General features: G+C 37.9%; 1 protein-coding gene across 1 annotated transcript; it reads left to right on the top strand.

The window, feature by feature from the left end:
* Positions 1 to 11,901: 11,901 nt before the first annotated feature.
* Positions 11,902 to 17,542, top strand: SNRPF (small nuclear ribonucleoprotein polypeptide F). Its single transcript, XM_007503239.3, has 4 exons — positions 11,902 to 12,168; positions 13,552 to 13,677; positions 15,854 to 15,918; positions 16,551 to 17,542. Exons 1-4 carry the CDS (start codon positions 12,166 to 12,168, stop codon positions 16,615 to 16,617), a joined length of 261 nt encoding a protein of 86 aa, XP_007503301.1. The 5' UTR covers positions 11,902 to 12,165; the 3' UTR covers positions 16,618 to 17,542.
* The last annotated feature ends 1 nt before the right edge of the window (position 17,543 follows it).

Below are 17,543 nucleotides of genomic sequence, written 5' to 3' on the forward strand. Positions count from 1 at the left end.
TATGATAATCAACCACAAACCAAAGACAGCTACATATATCCATAATAGTTTCTTAAGCTACTATGTATAAGTGGAATTTTGCTAGATGATGAGATTTTTATTTTGAGCTAGAAATGTCTCTCCTGATCATTCCACCCCAGCTAATTTTATTAAATCAGGCTGCTATTTTATTCACTCACTCCAACAATGAACCAAGAGCAAGCATTAGAAAAGTAGGATACAAAGAGAGAGGGAATTAAAAGAAAGTAGAAAAACCCCTTTAATAATGATCAAAAAGATACATATCACAGATCCAAAGCATATTTCAGAGATTGTTTAAATATCAGGTGTAGTCCATTTGCGTTGAGGTGTTGGGCTTTCCAACAGAATTCTTGAAACTCTTGTTTTACACATTCTCTTGAAAATTAAAAACAAAACTATAAAATTGTCCCTAATTCTGTTTTGCCCCCTTCATTTCTGCCCTAATAGTGGTGGAGTGATTACAAAAAGCAGGGCAAAAGGAAGGAGATGGTCCTAAAAATGACCGGTTTTAGACTGTAAAGACTGGCTTAACTGCTACTTTATCTGTAATGTCTTTGTTTTATGATGAATGAGTCAACATAATACTAAAGGAATTCAATCATGTCAGTATTGACATTCTTGCCATGAAATGATACCAGGAGTTAGAAGGAATGTGTGGCTAAATGGAAAGAAGGCTTACAGGTTGTCTTTTAAGGAGTAAATAAAGAGCTGGTGGTGGTGTCTTCACTATGCTTCCAAAGACAAGAAGAAACAGCAATTCATGAGATATTTGGTAATTTCGACTTGCAATGCTTCTCATGACCATAAACAAAAAAGACCACAATAAAGCTTTCTAAATCTGTTGCAGAGATTGAGATAAAGACTTTCTATAAAGAGGTCAATTAGATCCCCCAAATTAAATCACTTAATTTTGACTTTAATGGAAAGATAGGTAAAAGAGAAGAAGGTGAAAAACATTTAAGATATTAATATCTGAATACTTTCTTCATGAAGAGAGTTGGGAAACACTAAATATGGTAACATTAATCATAATTTTAAAAAATGAAAGAAATTACATCTTAATAAATAGGAAATCATTGATTAGCAAGATGGAAATCATTTCCAAATCAGCTGTCTGTATAAAGTCACTTTGTGGGTACCAAGACCAAAATTAACACTAAAGCTAAAGAGTAAAAATGCAAAGATAGAGCATTCTCAAAATATTTCTTATATTTAAATAGGAAGAAGATAAAGGAACAAATTGGAGTATAGCCATCATGTTTGAATTATTTTTTTTAAACCTTACTTTCTGTCTTAGATTCAATACAAGTATAGGTTCCAAGGTAGAAGAGTGGTAAGAGCTAGGCATTGGGGATAAGGGCCTTTCCCAGGGTCACACAACTAGGAAATGTCTGAGGTCACATTTGAACCCAGGTCCTCCTGACTCTAGGCATGGTGCTCTATCCATTGAGCCACCTAGGTGCCCCCACACTTGAATTCTAACATCACAATCCTTACCATGCTACATGGAAAAGTAGAAATTATATGAAAGAAAATTAAAAAAAATGTATAGCTCGATCAGACTCTGAGGATTATTTGTTGAGAAGACATAAAAAAGGATGAGATTTCCCCCATGCTAGTGCTATGTGGTTTTCATTGGAAATGACAATTTTAAGGGTATTGAGGGATATCTAAAAGAAAGATGCCATATCCCTGGACAGAATCATTTTTGATTACTACCAAAAACATGACTGTGAAGCTAGCAATAACTAAGGACCTTCACTAAGTGAACTAACTTTCACATCCCTTAAGCTATCATTCTGTAGCTTTCCTTCAATCATTGTTTTTTCTGGGAAAAAACTGTTTATACTAGCTGTCTCAACTTTCTCACCCACTTCTTTCCTACCACTCAATAAAAACTGCTCTCTTCAAGGTCAATGGTGATTTCTTTCTTGCTAAACCCAAGGGCCTTTTCTCTATCCTCATTTTTTTTTTGTTTACCTCTCTGCATCCTTTGATGGTCTGCTGACCACCATCACTTTTGGGATAATCTTTCTTTCTGGGTATTCATGACACTGCTCTGCCATTACTCTCTTCTTACCTGTTGGGTGAATCTTGCTTGGTCTTTTCTGGAGGTTCTTATCATTTATATCTCTTTCTATGAATATGTATAATCTAAGGCACTTTCTTAGGTTTTATATTCCTCTCTCTTGGTGATTGCATCAGTTCCAATGGATTCAACTATCATCTCTATTCAGATGGATTTTAGTTCTATAATTACTCCTGTCCTACATCGCCCATTGTGAACATTTCAAACGGAATGCCCAAAACAGAGCTCATTATTTTGCTTTTCAAAACTTAATCTTGTGTTTTCAATGAAGAAAAATCCATTTTCTCTCCCTCATACCTCTTCCTACTATTGAAAAAAGAAGGAAAAATAAAACCTTCATGACAACTATAGGCAGAGTCAAACAAAAACAAAATAAATCTCTGTATAGGTATTATCCAAAAACATATATGTCTCAGTCTGTACTCTGAGCCCATCAATTCTCTATCCGGAGGTAAGTACCACAGAACTCACTATTGCCCCCCTCCCTAGGCCCACCTGCCTTCAAAATGTTCTATTTCTATCTTTACTGAGGGCATCACCATTCTCCCAGGCACATATGTTGGCAATCTCGCTCACTCTCAAAACCTCACCTTTCCTCACCTCATCTATCTAATCAATGACCTCATCTCATCATTCCGGCTCCCCAACATAGCTCCCATCCTCCTTCTTTCCACACATATGGCCACTGCCTTAGTTCATCACCTCTCAATTGCACTATTTCATAGCCTCTTAACTGATCTCTTTGCCTAAAGCCTCTCACCAACCAATTCTATCTTCCAAAGAGTGGAAAATGGCTATTCCTAAAACAAAGATTTGACCATGTTCAAGAAGCTTCTGTGGTTCTCTATTAGCTTTAGGGGAAAATACAAACTCTTCTGTTTGTGAAAGCAGTATCTTCACAATATGACGCCAGCCTATAGTTCCAGGCTAACTACTTATTACTCCCCTTCATCTATTCTTCTTTCAATGTATCTGAAAAGAGGCGTTTGCTATCCTCATGAAAACTATATATTGTACAATATATATGTAGTACAAATAGAAAAGTAATCCCCTATAGCTACTAAGGTCCTTCAGATTTACAGAAAACATTGTGCTAATTGCAATGTCTCAGAACTTTGCAGACTCCTAAATGAGATAAATAAGAGTTCATCCCTATAAAAAAAAACAAGTCAATAAAAAAAATCTATTGTCCAAAGTAGCTTATGTAGCTAGAGAGATAATCTAATACAACTGGACAATGAACTCAGCCCTGAACTGAATAGGAGACTTTTCTGGCCTGGACTGGCTGAGACCACATTTGGGAAATTTCATAGGGTTTTCAGTGTCCAACCTTTTCTATGAAATAAAATACCATCTTTAAAAACTGACTATATATTCTATATAGTTGTGAATCATGGAACTACTGCAGAATTTATAGAATCAAAATTAGGGTCACCCAAAGAGTAATAGAAAGAAGAATAAGGAGTACGAACAGACCAAGTTTACAAATGACCAACGTTACATATGAAGTGGCAAAAAAAGATATAACCAAAGACATATATGACAAGAAAATGGAGAAAGGTATGGATATGGCAAGAGGATGGAGTTACTGATAATGAATGTGAGGAATTCAGAGGAGAATGGACAGAATTATAACTGGTAAAGAGAAATTTATATTGTATTTCCCATGAGTTGGAAGGCTCTAGTTTGTTGGGTGGATCACCTGTGGCAGATTTACAGGAAGTTATGAACAAGAGTTACACAGGATAAAAACCACTGGATGGATTGAAATCTGCAACCCTGGAAAGAAGATCCATATTGCCAAGATCACAGATTCTCTCAAATATTAATTATGAATACTAAAAATACATTAACTTACATAATATCTATCTTCTGAGTAAATAATATACATTTGACATTTATTTTCCCAAATTTCTGTAAGCTAAAAAATTGATGGGAATTTTAGAAATAAACAAAATCCTATTTATTACCAAGTCACAACTAATAAGTGAATTTTCTGCTAGGCTTAGCCCCCCATTTAAAAAATCAGTGTCTTAAAAAAACTTTATCTCCTTTCCTCTTGTCTCCAGTCCTGAATCCTCCTTTGTAAAAAAAGAAAAAGAAAAATACAGTTAAAAATAACTCATACAGCAATCAAGTCTGGCCATGTATGCTATATCCTATTCTCAAGGTTCCCCATCTCTGTACCAAAAGGAAGAATAGATGTTATATATTCTCTGTTCTCAAAAACCAAAATGGTTTACTGCAATTAATCTGAATTCAGTTGACCTTTGGTGATGTTTTCATCTACAATATTGTATTCATTATGTAGACTGTTATCTTGGCTTTACTTTCTTTGTACTCCATCACTTAATATAATTTTCCCCATGGTTCTCCAAATTCTTCCTATTCCTCCTTTCCTTAAGCATAATAATATTTCATTAACTTCCCAAGGCACAATTTATTCAGCCAATCAATGAATATTCCCTCTGTTTTCAGGTTTCCTTCTTTGATTTAACAGGAATTATTTTCTCTTTTAAGATCACCAGTTTAGAATAATTGGAATAATTGAAAGAAAACCAGTCTAAAAGCTACAGTGACACCTTGTGCCCACCAGAGAGCATTGTTTGTGTAGACAGCTCTCTTTTGGCAGAGGAACCCATTTGAAGAAACAAATCCATAAATTCATAGAATTTTAGAGCTGGAAGGGATCTTAGATAACCTTTGCTAATCTCAAAATTTTACAGGTAAGAAAACTCTTTTTTGTCTACCATGGTATCTAACAAAAATCATATGGAGACATTATTTTTATCTGCACCGAGGGTATGTGCAGTGATGAAAAATACATCTTTTCACAAGCATCTCTGGAAGACTTAGGACTTCTGATCAAGACAATGACCAACCGTAATTCCAGAGGAGTCATGAGGAAGCACACCACCACCTCCTGAAAAAGTGCATCAAGATGTAGAAAGAGGTATACATTTTTCAGACAGCCAATGCACTGCATATTTGTTATAGGAGTTTTTTTTCCCTTTTTCTTCCCAAGGATCACGAGAGAGAGGGAGAGAGAAATGGAAGTAAGGGGAAAAGGTGCTTTATTAATTGAAAAATAAAAGAATTGTTTTAAAAAATAGATTTGGGGGATACTGACATATTACAATATGACAAGTAATATTCTAATTAGTTTGTGTCAGGCTATATGTCCTGATTGTTAGCAGTATCTTCCTAGATTCCTTAAAACTTTAACTTAAATGAAGCCTTTTACTACATGACTTTCCTTATACTACATGTACAGCATACACACATTTTTCCAGCTTTTCTTCCTCTAATGGCTCAGAAGGCACACAATGATGCTGAATGGAAATGTTTGTTGATTTCGGTCTCTTAGCTGGTTTTAGTCACCTTCAGTTCAATTGAAAGTTTAAACAAATAACTCGATAAATGAGTAACCAATCCAATCTAGTTGACCATCAATTGTTGAGGCAAAAGAATAAGGTCCAGGTGGGTTTCTAGAATGGGCGGTTTTGCTGTTGCTCTTAAATTTAATGTTAAGAACAACTCATAAACACAGATAGTATGGTGAGTTTGACAGGTACCCAGAGCAGTGGAAAAGACATTTAGGATTGCAGGGGGGTTCACTTTGCTATTAAAGTTGTGGTTTTCAAAATATTGGCTAGCACTTGGGTTTGTATTTGTTTCCTGGGGCTCGATCTTCCAAATTCAATTTTCATCATTTTTGAGAAAGTGATTTATATTTCACCATTAGTATCCATTTCTTGGAAGAGAGAATTCAGATTTCAATAAATACATATTAAGCATCTTTTATGTGCAAGGCACTATACTTGGTGCTTAAGAACATAGGGGGGAAATTGGACATGCACACAATTATTGATAATAGATTAATGTATTCAATGGAAGAGGGATTTTTAAAAAAGATGTGAAGTTGGCATAGAAGAGGAAATAATGGCATAATATTCCCTTGGAATGTGGGCAGAATTTATGCAATGCTAGAATCATAGGATTTGAGAGATGTAAAGGACCTTAAAGGACATTTGGTCCAATCTCCTCTAAAATATTCCTAATGAATAATCATTTGGTCTTCACATAAAGACCTTTAATGAAGGGAAATCACTATTTCCCAAGGCAGCCATTTCTACTTAGAGTCCCTTCTCACAGCTTCTTACTCTGGGCTGTAATCTGCCTCTTTGCAGTTTCCATCCACTGCACCTGCTTCTGCCCTTGAGGCCAAGCAAAAGTCTAATCCCTCTTCCAGATGACAACACTTCAATATTCTTTTCTTTGCTACATCATCAGTTTTCTTTTCCCAAAGCATAGGAATTACCTAAGGTTCTGCATTGAGATGCCTTCTCTCCCTTCTCCACCCTTTCTCTCTTGGTAATCTCCTTAGCTCTCATGAGTTTAATTATCAAGCCTATGCTGGTGGCTCCCACATCTGTACATTCAGCTCTAATTTCTAGTCTTAGCTCAAATCCTGCATCATCAAATACCCCCTAGACCTCTCTACTGGAATGTCCCTCTGACATCTGAAGTGCAGCATTCCCAAAATGGAACTGAAAACATTGCTCCCCACAAACTTGGCTTCTACAAACGCTTCTATTTCTATGAGGGTACCACCATCCTGCTAATCCCCTAGGCTTATAAATTCGGGGTCATCCTTGATATGTTCTTCTCCTTTATGTCCAATGGTAATGGTGAAAAAGGCAGTGTTTTATCAGAGATTAAAATCTAGCTTCAGGGCCTTTGGATCAGTTCAGATATGTATTGGCTGTATGATACTGGATGAATCAATGAACCTCTCCGTTCTCTAGACAACTAAGACTATAAGTGACAAATTCACTTTGGCAAAAGGAGTTTCCTTAAGCAAGATTCCATAAACCAATGAAATCATAGGTCTAGTTCCTCTCCCTATTAAATTAATTAGTTACCAAGTTTTATGACTTCTCTCTATAACATACATTCTCTCTTCACTCACATGATCATTACTCCAGTTCAGGCCATCATCACTTCTCTATGGAACTATTGTAATAGCCTCATTCATTGGTCTTCTGGATTCTTTCCCTTCTCTACCACACTGCTGACAAAATAATCTCCCTAAGGCATGCATCAGGCCAAGAATTAATGAATGCATGAATGAATCATTGAATTAAAAATGCATTTATCATGCTTACTAATGTGCACTGTGCTAAGTACTCAGGAATTAAATTAAAAAGTAGAGATGGCCCTTACCCTTAAAAGTTTATATCCTACATGTATAATAGGAAGAGAACACATAGGGGAAAGTGGTTAGAGAAGGGTATTTTGGTCCGTGAGATCACAGAGATGGTGAATACATAGGGTAGTCAACTGACATGCAGTTTGATGACTATTACCAAACCAACAGGTAGAAAACTGGTAGACGTAGGGGTGCTACAGACATTCAACATGGCCAGGATCTGGGGTCAGGGGTCTGGGATCTGCTAGATGTAATTAAAACTATGCAGTTCCAGGCCAGAAGTCTCCAAGCTGATTGGCTTAGCTCCTCCAGGAGTCTCTAGAGGCCTCCTCAGGGGGCATAGCACTAGCAGTGCAGCAATGGCAAGAAGAAAGCTGGGGGTGGCATGGCCCAGCTAGATAGAGTGGACTCTCACTAGTTATGACAATATGACCCCAATTGGCAAACCTTTGATCTCTCTATCAAACAGATACAGCAAGGTCAATGGATAATGGATTAGAATATAAACTCATTTATAAAATATTCCTGAAGAATATTGTGAGTAATGTGGTCTCATGAAACAACTGGAAGTGTGGAAAGTTTTCAGAACTTTGTAGAACATCCAAGTAAATCGGATCATCTCCAAAGCACTAAAAGTTGAAAGACCAACAGGCATAAAAACTGAAAAAAAAAGTATATTTCTATTAAAAAAAACAAACAAACCTTTTCTCCATGGGTAACAATAGGATTATGCTATCTGTCTATAAAACATCCCACAAAGAAGTGGCAAAGGCACTAAAGAAAACAAAAAGAGGGTGAAGCTGGACCAGATCAAGTATAAGCAGAGGAGGTCCTTGCTAGAAGTAACAGAATTTTTCTAGTACTAAAGAATCATTTTTCAACTTAACCTGAAAAGAGGAAACTAAAACATGTGGAAAAACTAAGGAGAGCATTCTTTAAAAAAAGGGGAGTGCAATATGAGAGAATGAAGATAGTATTAACAGATGTCCCTACTTTTTCAAAACTCTCTGAGGTAGCATGGCTTGGCAAACATGAGTTCTCAACATGCACTTGGGAAAGTGCATTTGAAATCTATCTTGGGTACTTGCTAGTTTTGTGACTATGGGCAGGTCAATTAACCTCTAAAAGTCCTTTTTGTTCATTCATCTGTAAAATGGGGGTGATACATAAGGAAAGTTACTAAAATTTTTTCAAATTCTTTGAGATTTTTCTGAAACTATATTTCAAAATTACTATGAGCAAGAAAAGACCATATATACAACCTCCCCACATTCCTTAAGATAAATTTTATTGATCCTTATTTTACATTACAATTTCCAGATTCTCACCTACCTCCAAAGATCCCTCCTTTATGTTAAAACCAACCAACACATGGACCATATCTGAGTGTATGCAACATTTTTTACCCATAATCTGTGTGAAATTAACAAAAACAGAGCTCCGTATCCTGAACAAACACGTTAAGGTAGGATGCCATGGATTGCCAGTGTAGCAAAATCCAGTCTCTGACTCCTGGAAGAGGCTGGTGGAAGCCCCTGACACATCTGAAGGACAGGCCTCATGATCCAGAGCCCCAGGAAGAATGACATCATTGGCCTTACAAGAGAAAGCGCCAAGTGGTAGCGGGTCTCTCTTTTGACTTAGGGGTCTCCAGCCCCCTACCTTGGTTGCCTTACAAATGTGGCACAATACCCTAGATGTGTTTCAATTATGGCAGAGTACAGAAGGAATATTACTTCCATCCTTCTGGACAGGCTTTCTCTCAAATATTATCTGACTGATCCTTAGGGATAACAAACAGGTTGAATACATGCCAAGGGATTGGAATTGATACCTTTGGAGTCAGAAAACTTGGGTTTGAATCCCAGCTCTCTCACTTACTACCCTTATAACCAAGAACGCTAGAACGTCAGATCACATCACTGGACCTTGGGTTCCTTCTCTATGAAATGATGACCTCCATGCTCCCTCCAAGATCTGGAGCTATGATCCTATGTTACTAAGGTGGTGCGGTTTGGATGATGAGGATGTGCAAAGCTTAGGACCATATTCCTCCATCCCTCAAGGCTGAGCTGAGTTCCACCTCCAACAGGAGGCCTTCCTCAATTCCCCTAGTTGTTATTGTTCTCTCTCTTCCTAAGCAAAAGTCTTACACAGATAGTAAGCTTTTGTGTTTTATTTTGTCTTTTTATTCTCAACATCTAGCAGTCCCTGGCATAGAGTAAGCACTCAATGATTGCTGAAATGAATTAAATGACTATAGTGTAGTGAAAAGATTCCTGGATTTGTAGTCAGAGTAAGTACAAATCTTGGCTTTACCTGTATGAACCCAGGCAAGACAATTCCTTCCTCTCTGGGTCTCAGTTTTCACAACTATAAAATTGTTCAACAAGAATTCAAATGTTTACAGTGTGCCAAGCACTGGGGATATGAATTAAGGTTCCCTCCAGTAAAAATTCCTGTATTCAAGGGGCTTCCATTTGAATGGTGGTAGAGGAATAACAAGCATATAAAACCTACAAGTTACAGAGTAGATGGAGGATAACCTTAGAGAGGTTAGGTGGTGAAAGAGGCCACCTGAAAAAGAAAGAAGGCAGGAATTCTAAGACACGAGTTTGGGAGACAGCATTCGTGGTATAAGGGATAACATAAAATCTTGTTTTGCTTCTAAAGTTCTTACCCTGGCCCCTTATCTTTCCAACCTTTTCATACTTTATTCCCCTCTACAACTGGAAGACACTCCACTTCCCAAGGTCTCCCAAGTATTTTAACAGGCCATCCCTCCAGGCCAAGAATTCTCTTCCTCCTTATCTTCAATTCCTGGCTTCTCTGACTCCCCTTTATTTCCCAGCTATAATCCCACCCTAAAGCTAGTGCCTTTACTCAGTTGATGATCTCCCATTTACTCTGTATTATATATATACATATATATATATGCATATATATATATATGCATATATATATATGCATATCTTTGTAGAGTTGTTTTTATGTTGTCTCTCATTAGGCTAACATTTCCTTGATAATAGAAGGAACTGTTTTTTGCCTTTCTTTGTATCTCCATTTCTTAGCACAAGTGCTTTAAGCCTTGGCTTAAGAAATATCTGCTGAAGGAGTTTAGAAAATCTGGAATTACATGAACTAATGCAAAGTGAACTGAACAAAACCCTAATAGTGTACATAGGAATAGCAATATTAAAAAAAAAAAAAACCTTTACCTTCTGTCTGAGAATCAATACTGAGTGTGTGTGGGGGGAGAGGGAAGTTCCAAGGCAGGACAGCAAGGGTTAGGCAATAGAGGTTAAGTGACTTGCACTGGGTCACACAGCTAGAAGTATCTGAACCCAGGACCTCCCTCTAGGCCTGACTATCCAATGAGCCACCTATCTGAGCTATCAAGGATATTTTAACACTGTGAATGACCTAGTCAATCTTAGACAATCCTAGAGACTCATGATGAAAAATGCCATCCACCTTCAGAGAAAGAATGGATGGAATCTGAATGCAGACCAAAACATACTTTATTTCATTTTCTTTTTTTCTCCCTTTTTTTGATTTATCTTTCACAAAATGATCTAATATGAAAAACTTTCACACATGTAAAATCTACATCTGATTGATTCCATTCTCAGGGAGGAGTAGGAGGAAAGGTAGAAGAGAAAGAATTCCGAACTGAGAATTTTTAAAAATGAACGTTAAAAAGTTACATGTTACATGTAATTGGAGTAAATTTTACTTATTTTTTAAAGAGAAATTCTGACCTGATCTGTCAAGTATAATTGCAGAGTGCAGGGATAAAGAAAGTATAAGAAAGTCTGGAGCATAGGTGAGGTCGGATTACTAAAGGTTTAAAAACCTTTATACAGAATATTCCAAATTGCCTTTGTGCAGTTTTAAACTCTCCAAACCTAAACTTTAATATCGCGGTAATACCTGATGCCGGAAGAGGGAGCCTGTAGCTTTGAATTAAAGGTTACGTGGAGCCTTGGTGGGGTAATGAGCTGGGCCTAATTCGGCCTTTAATGCTTACTAGCTGTGACCCTACCCAAGCCACTTCAACTGTTTGCCTCAGTTTCCTCCTCCATAAAATGGGGAAAATAGCACCTTCCTCTCAGGGTTGTTGTGGAAATTAAAATAATTTAAAATTATACTGAGAAATTATATTTCATTATAATCGAGCCAAATGATATTTGTTGCCATGTGATCCTATGCCGTGAAAACCCGTCAGAGACGGGGAGGGTAGGGTAGGTTCAGCCCGAAATGAAGCTCCAAGTTGTGACTCGAAGGGAATTGAAACAAGCCACGCCAAGGAAGGTGGACAAAAGAAGCCCAGGGCCCTGCTGGGTTCTACCGGCCTCCCCTCTCCTTCAGAAGCTCCGGGGCGCTGCCAGAGCCCAGCCTGAAGATTCGCTTCCAGGTCAAGCGTAAAGAAAAGACCAAGTAACTTGAAGGAGAAAAGTTGTAAATATCTCCGCTCCGTCTCACAGGACCGAGAAGTGAATCACACTGAAGCACTAACGGCGAAAAGGAACTTTTACGTGTGTGGCGCACAGACCCACGCGCCTCGCGCCTGCGTGCAGACGAACCTCTCCTCGGCTCCACCCCCCTCGCATCAATCACCGCCCACCTACTTCCATCCAATCCAGGAGAACGGAGGGGGAGCGCAGTGACAAGAGAGCCGGGGTGAGAGGTGAAAGTTCATTCTCCCGGCCGGCAGCCATTTCTCCGCTTTCCGTACGATTGCCGGCGTGAGGGAGGCGGAGGCAGGAGCGGCGGCGGCTTGCTTCACGTCGGGGCTGGAGAATCGGAGGCTGAAGGCCCACGGCGCTCTTCGGTGGTCACGATGGTAAGGAGTGCGGCAGCGGTGGCGGCCATGGCCACGGCGGGAGGAGCGTCGCCACATGTTCTCGCTTCCCGCCTTGCCCATTCATTTGCTCTGGGGGGCGGGAGCGGCTTCGTTCAGCCCTTTCTCCCCGCTAACCCCCCCCCCCCCTTCCCTTAGGCTCGCGAGACGAGGGCCTGTACTTGTGTCCCGTTTTCTCCGCCCCAACCCCCCTCCGACCGCTGTTGGTCTCGCCCAAGCTCTGAGCTTCAGAGCCTCCTGGACGCGGCTATTTAGAAGAATGGGGGTGGCGGAGGCGAGGCGGGACGAGACGACTTAACCCTGGAAGAGAGGGAGCTCGGGCTTTCGTGGTGGCGAGACGAGTGGGCGACCTGGCCTTTTGGGCTTGTAACTGGAGGAGAACTCAGCTATGACCCATCTCACTTTACAGAGCGGGAAACTAAAACCCTGGGGAAAGCTGAGCAAATTTCAGAGCTCGTTTACAGACCGGGAAACAGGTCCAGGAAAGCAAGCCCTAGGCATAGATAGAGCCAGAGGAACCCCAAACTGCCCAACTTAGGCCGTGAGTTTTGAGGCTCTCAAAGATACTATTAAAAAAAGCTGTTATTTTTAATAAAAATCTCAGATTAGGGAATCTATCACTTTAGAGAACTCTCATTTGTGCTCCCTTCCAACTCCAAATAGTTTCTAAGCCTCAGTTTACTCATCTGCAAAACAAAAAGACACCATTTTCCTCGTTTCCCTTAGTTTTTTGTCCATTTTGCTCTTTATTATAGCCCTTTCCAAAAAACTATCTGTGTCTTTTAGTGATGCCATTCTACAATGCTTTATGTGTAGGTTGTCATGATGTAGGAAAAGCAGCCTGGTCTTAGAAACACTGAATTCAAATCCCTGCTTAGTTCCTATATTAGCTGTGCAAGTGAATCAGTAAACATTTGTCAGTGCCTAGTTTGGGCCAGGTGCTATGTTAGGCCCTGGGGAAACCAAAAGAAGCAAAAAAACAATTCCTGCCCTCAAGAATTGACAAGCTGGGCTTTGGTTTCTTTCACTGTAAGGTGATGTGTTGCATTTTTCTTTAAAGCTCCTTCTGTTGACTAAACCAATGTTAATTTTTCTTTATCACCCAGTTCTGTTTCAGCAAGACAAAAATTAAAGGGGCTTAATGTGGCAAGATTTGGTATAGTTTGGGTACTAGGGAATACTGGGTGTAATTTAGGAAAGAATGGGGATTGGATTAATGGACATATCCGTCAAGAATTTTGGACTGCTCTCTAATCTTCCTTCTAGCACTTGAAATCCTATGAAAGCTATCTTAGTGACTCTTTCACTCTTAGTCTATGTACTATTTTCATTACCTCATCTAGACTATTGTTTTTTTTTGTACAGAGTTTACCCCTCAACCCCAAGCCATTCCTGAATGGACTGACAGGGAAGCCAGTGATGGTGAAGCTTAAGTGGGGAATGGAGTACAAAGGTTACCTGGTATCTGTGGATGGCTACATGAACATGCAAGTAAGCTAACTCCTCTGTGTGTATATGTGTGTCACTTTGAGAACCTGGGCATTATCTGTGATTGCCTTGGAATGTAACCCTCATTTTAATTATTGTGTCCTTAGTTCCTCTCATTATAAGTTTCAAATTTCATAGTTGTAATATATGAAGAGCCAGTTTATGGTATAAAAGTAAAATTACTAACAAATTTGTCTGGCATATTGGTAGTAAATTGTAATTTATTTAGTTATCTTGTATGCTCTTTCTCTTCCCTTTGTATTACTTATTTCTTTGGATTTTCTGTGATCTAACTATTCCATGATTCACAGTTATTTGGTTTTTTCTTCTTAAACTAATTGAAAAGCAACAAATGACATTAAACGGGATGACTTCTTAAGAGGAAAATTAAAAATTACTGTTAGGAAAACAGGAATTAAAAATTTGAATGTATCATGGAGAATTGTTTTTTAAAGGCCTTACCTTCTGTCTTAGAATCAATACTATGTAGTGTTTCTAAGGTAGGAGAGTTCTAGGCAATGGGGGTCAGATGACTTGCCTAAGGTCACACAGCTAGGAAGTGTCTGAGGCCACATTTGAACCCAGGACCTCCTGTCTCTGAGTCTGGCTCTCAATCCACTGAGCTACCCAGCTTCCCCCTATCATGAAGAATTTTAACTGAGTGCTTCATGAGTTTTACAATTTGAATTAAAATGTTGGCACAACATTGAAGAAGGTAACTGGAGATAGATTTATTACAGCTATTTCTTCAGAATATTGTGTTATGAAATACAGTTGATATTTGTTAGTGCTTGAAGAAAAGGTAGGAGAAAAAATTATCTTTTTCCAGTTAAAAACATATGATTACATTTTCTTTAAGGAAAAAATTATTTTCTGCATTTAAAAATATTTTTTCTAGGCTCCATCAGACCACCAAAAAAGCCTATGACTCTCCAAAAAAAGATTAACTCATTCCTTAAATAGTTACCACCTGGCCTTGACACTTCAAAAGACAAGCATCTGAATTAGTTTAGGCTTTTTCCCCTAGCTCTTCCACCTTGGCAGGACCTGCCAGTATAAGTATTTTATTATGATAGTTTTTGTAGAACCATGAAATGAAACTTTGGAGTAGGATTTTAGTGTTGGGTATAGAAATGATTAAAAAAAAATGAGGGGGCAGCTGGGTGGCTCAAGCCAATTAACCCTATTTGGCTAGGTCTTACCACTCTCCTGCATTGGAACCAATATATAATGTTTATTCTAAAATGGGCAGGGTAAAGGTTTAAAAAAAAAACACAAAACCACATGACAGGTTCTTTTCCTCAACTATCACAAACCAGTGTGGATTATATGACAGAGAGCTCTGGGAAGCAGCTAGAGTGATCTAGCCAGAACCTAGATTTCCCACCTTCCTCTATGAAGAAAAAGAAAACGTGCCTGAAACCATGTGCCCCAGGATATTAGCTGCAAAATTTTCTCCAGCACAGTAATCTTTGTTTTAGCTAAATAATGTCAGGGGGAAAAAAGAATGTTGTCTTGGTGGGCTGCACAGATTCTGCAAGTCTTGCCTCCATTTATAAAATGCTATTAATTTGGAAAACTGACTATATGATACTTCCGCCCGCCCGCGTGTGCGCGTGTATGTACACACATACACATACATACACACTATATGAGATCAAAATAATAATTACCTCTAAAGCAAGTTATGAAAAACAGACCTATAAATATCCAGTGCTCATAGAATCTTGCTTCTCTTGCTCAGCCACCCTCATACCTCCACCCCTTTCTCCAGAGAATGGTCCAGTTGTCTTCTGTGAAGGGACTGGGAGAAATCAATCTGTACTTTTCCTGTCTTTTCACTTTGTATATTTTAGTTCTATTTCAGACAGTCTCTTTTTACACAACTAAGTGCCTACTATGCCCAGGACATTGTACTAAAGTCTGGGAATACCTGAAAGGCCAGGCCTTTATCCTCAAGAGAGTCTGCACTCTCCTGGTCCTGATTCTCTTGGGTGAAGGACTGTAACTTAGTTGTTTTTAATGTTATTAAAATTTTTGTTGTTAATCATTTGTGGATAGATTTTTGTTGTTAACACAGAATGGTCTCACTATACTAGTTAATCCTTCAGATTTAGTTGGTTGATACAATTTTTCCCTTGTTTCAGTTCTGCTGATTCATTTTCTTTTTGTTTAAAAGCTTGCAAATACAGAAGAATACATAGATGGGGCATTGTCTGGACACCTTGGCGAAGTTTTAATAAGGTAAGTCAGAGCACAAGTGTATAGATTTCCATAAACTTAGGAATGTCTATTTATACAAACTATTGATGCGTTAGTTTCCATATTCCTCCATATTTCCCCCTTTTAACATTACTATATAACAATATTTTACAAAAACAAACTTCTTACAATTGTTAGATTAATAGTCAAAGGAAGGATTTAAATCTTTTAAAATAATGTACATTTTCATGATTTTCTTTTTTATTGAAATCAAGCAGTCTGGACCTTAGCTGGATACTTATTTCAATGTTCATAAATTCTAGGAGTTTTGGTTAGCATATATAAGTTGACAAAATTAAAATATACCAAATAATTTGTTTTCAGTCCTCCAAATTCCATTTCCCTACTTTTCTCCTGAATATTTACAAAGTGTATCTATTTTTCTTACCAGCATAGTAGAATTGCTGTATTCATTATACAATGAAAATCAGTATCACATTCCCAATAGCTAATAACCTCAACATGAAGGCAGTTTGGAAATAGTAAAAAGACATTCCAAACTATTCTGCAATATATATCTAAAAATGTAGTATAAAACTCATTTACAGCCACCACAGTAAATGCTGTGACTTTCCTACTCGAAGCAACAAAATTAATGCTAATTCTATTTACAGGTGCAATAATGTCCTTTACATCAGAGGTGTTGAAGAAGAGGAAGAAGATGGGGAAATGAGAGAATAGCATCTTTTTGGGGGTGGGGAGGGCTTTTTTTTTTTTTTGTATATTTCTAGAAAATAAAGATGTGTTTGTTTTTCAGTTTGTATTGGTCTTTAGATCCATAACTTGTTCTCCATGAACTTTTGTGAGTTTAAGGTATATTCATTTTTTTCAAATTCAGAACAAAAACTCAAAACTTAGGCAACAGGTAATTTTAGAGCTAATGGTAAAAGAAAAACTGCCTTTTCTTAAAGAAGTATTTATATATTTTTCCATGTTCAAAGAGGCAAAAAGGATTGACTTAACCCCCTTTGGGGGAATTTTTTGTAAAGGTGAAATAATATTTTCAATTTCAGGAAGAGGTTGTAATTGTGCAGCTGCTTCTCTGCAAATTCTGACTTTTGGAAGTGTTTCTTTTGTTCATATTTAAAAATAGATGCTTATAAAATTGCTTAATTGTAATAACCAGTCTAACCTAAAGTATATACACATTCTAATAGTTTGTGACCCAAAGGAGTAGAGTCAGGGCATATTCAGAAAACAGGATGCTCCTGTTTAGACTTCTGTTCTCAAGGCCTTTAGTTTGCTTAGCTGAGGAAATTAAATGCATCCTGAGGCTTGTTTCCTCAGAACCAAACACTTTTATACACTTTATAATGGTTGTAATCAATATAGAAGACCTCAAGTAAGCAAACCACTAGTCTTTTAGAAAAACCCATGTAGTGGTACAAATTACTTTCTCTGGTTTTTGTTTTTGTTTTTCTAAATCCCCATCCTCTAATGCAAATGTGTTAACAATAATTAAAAGGTTTTGGAAAGATTTGGTTGTTGGAATTTGGAGATATAAATCTGAATGACATTCATTCTTGAAAACAAAAATTCTGTTCTAAAAGAAAACTTGAAAGTTAGCAAAAAATAAATAATTTCTAGGCTTTTACCTGAAAATTAAG

Source organism: Monodelphis domestica, chromosome 5 (genome assembly GCF_027887165.1).
Source record: "Monodelphis domestica isolate mMonDom1 chromosome 5, mMonDom1.pri, whole genome shotgun sequence".
Classification (NCBI taxonomy): domain Eukaryota; kingdom Metazoa; phylum Chordata; class Mammalia; order Didelphimorphia; family Didelphidae; genus Monodelphis; species Monodelphis domestica.

Coding starts and splice junctions, on each gene's coding strand:
- SNRPF (XM_007503239.3), top strand. Junction 13,678..15,853: donor ATGGCTACATGAACATGCAA/GTAAGCTAACTC, acceptor TTTGTTTAAAAG/CTTGCAAATACAGAAGAATA. Junction 15,919..16,550: donor CTTGGCGAAGTTTTAATAAG/GTAAGTCAGAGC, acceptor TTCTATTTACAG/GTGCAATAATGTCCTTTACA.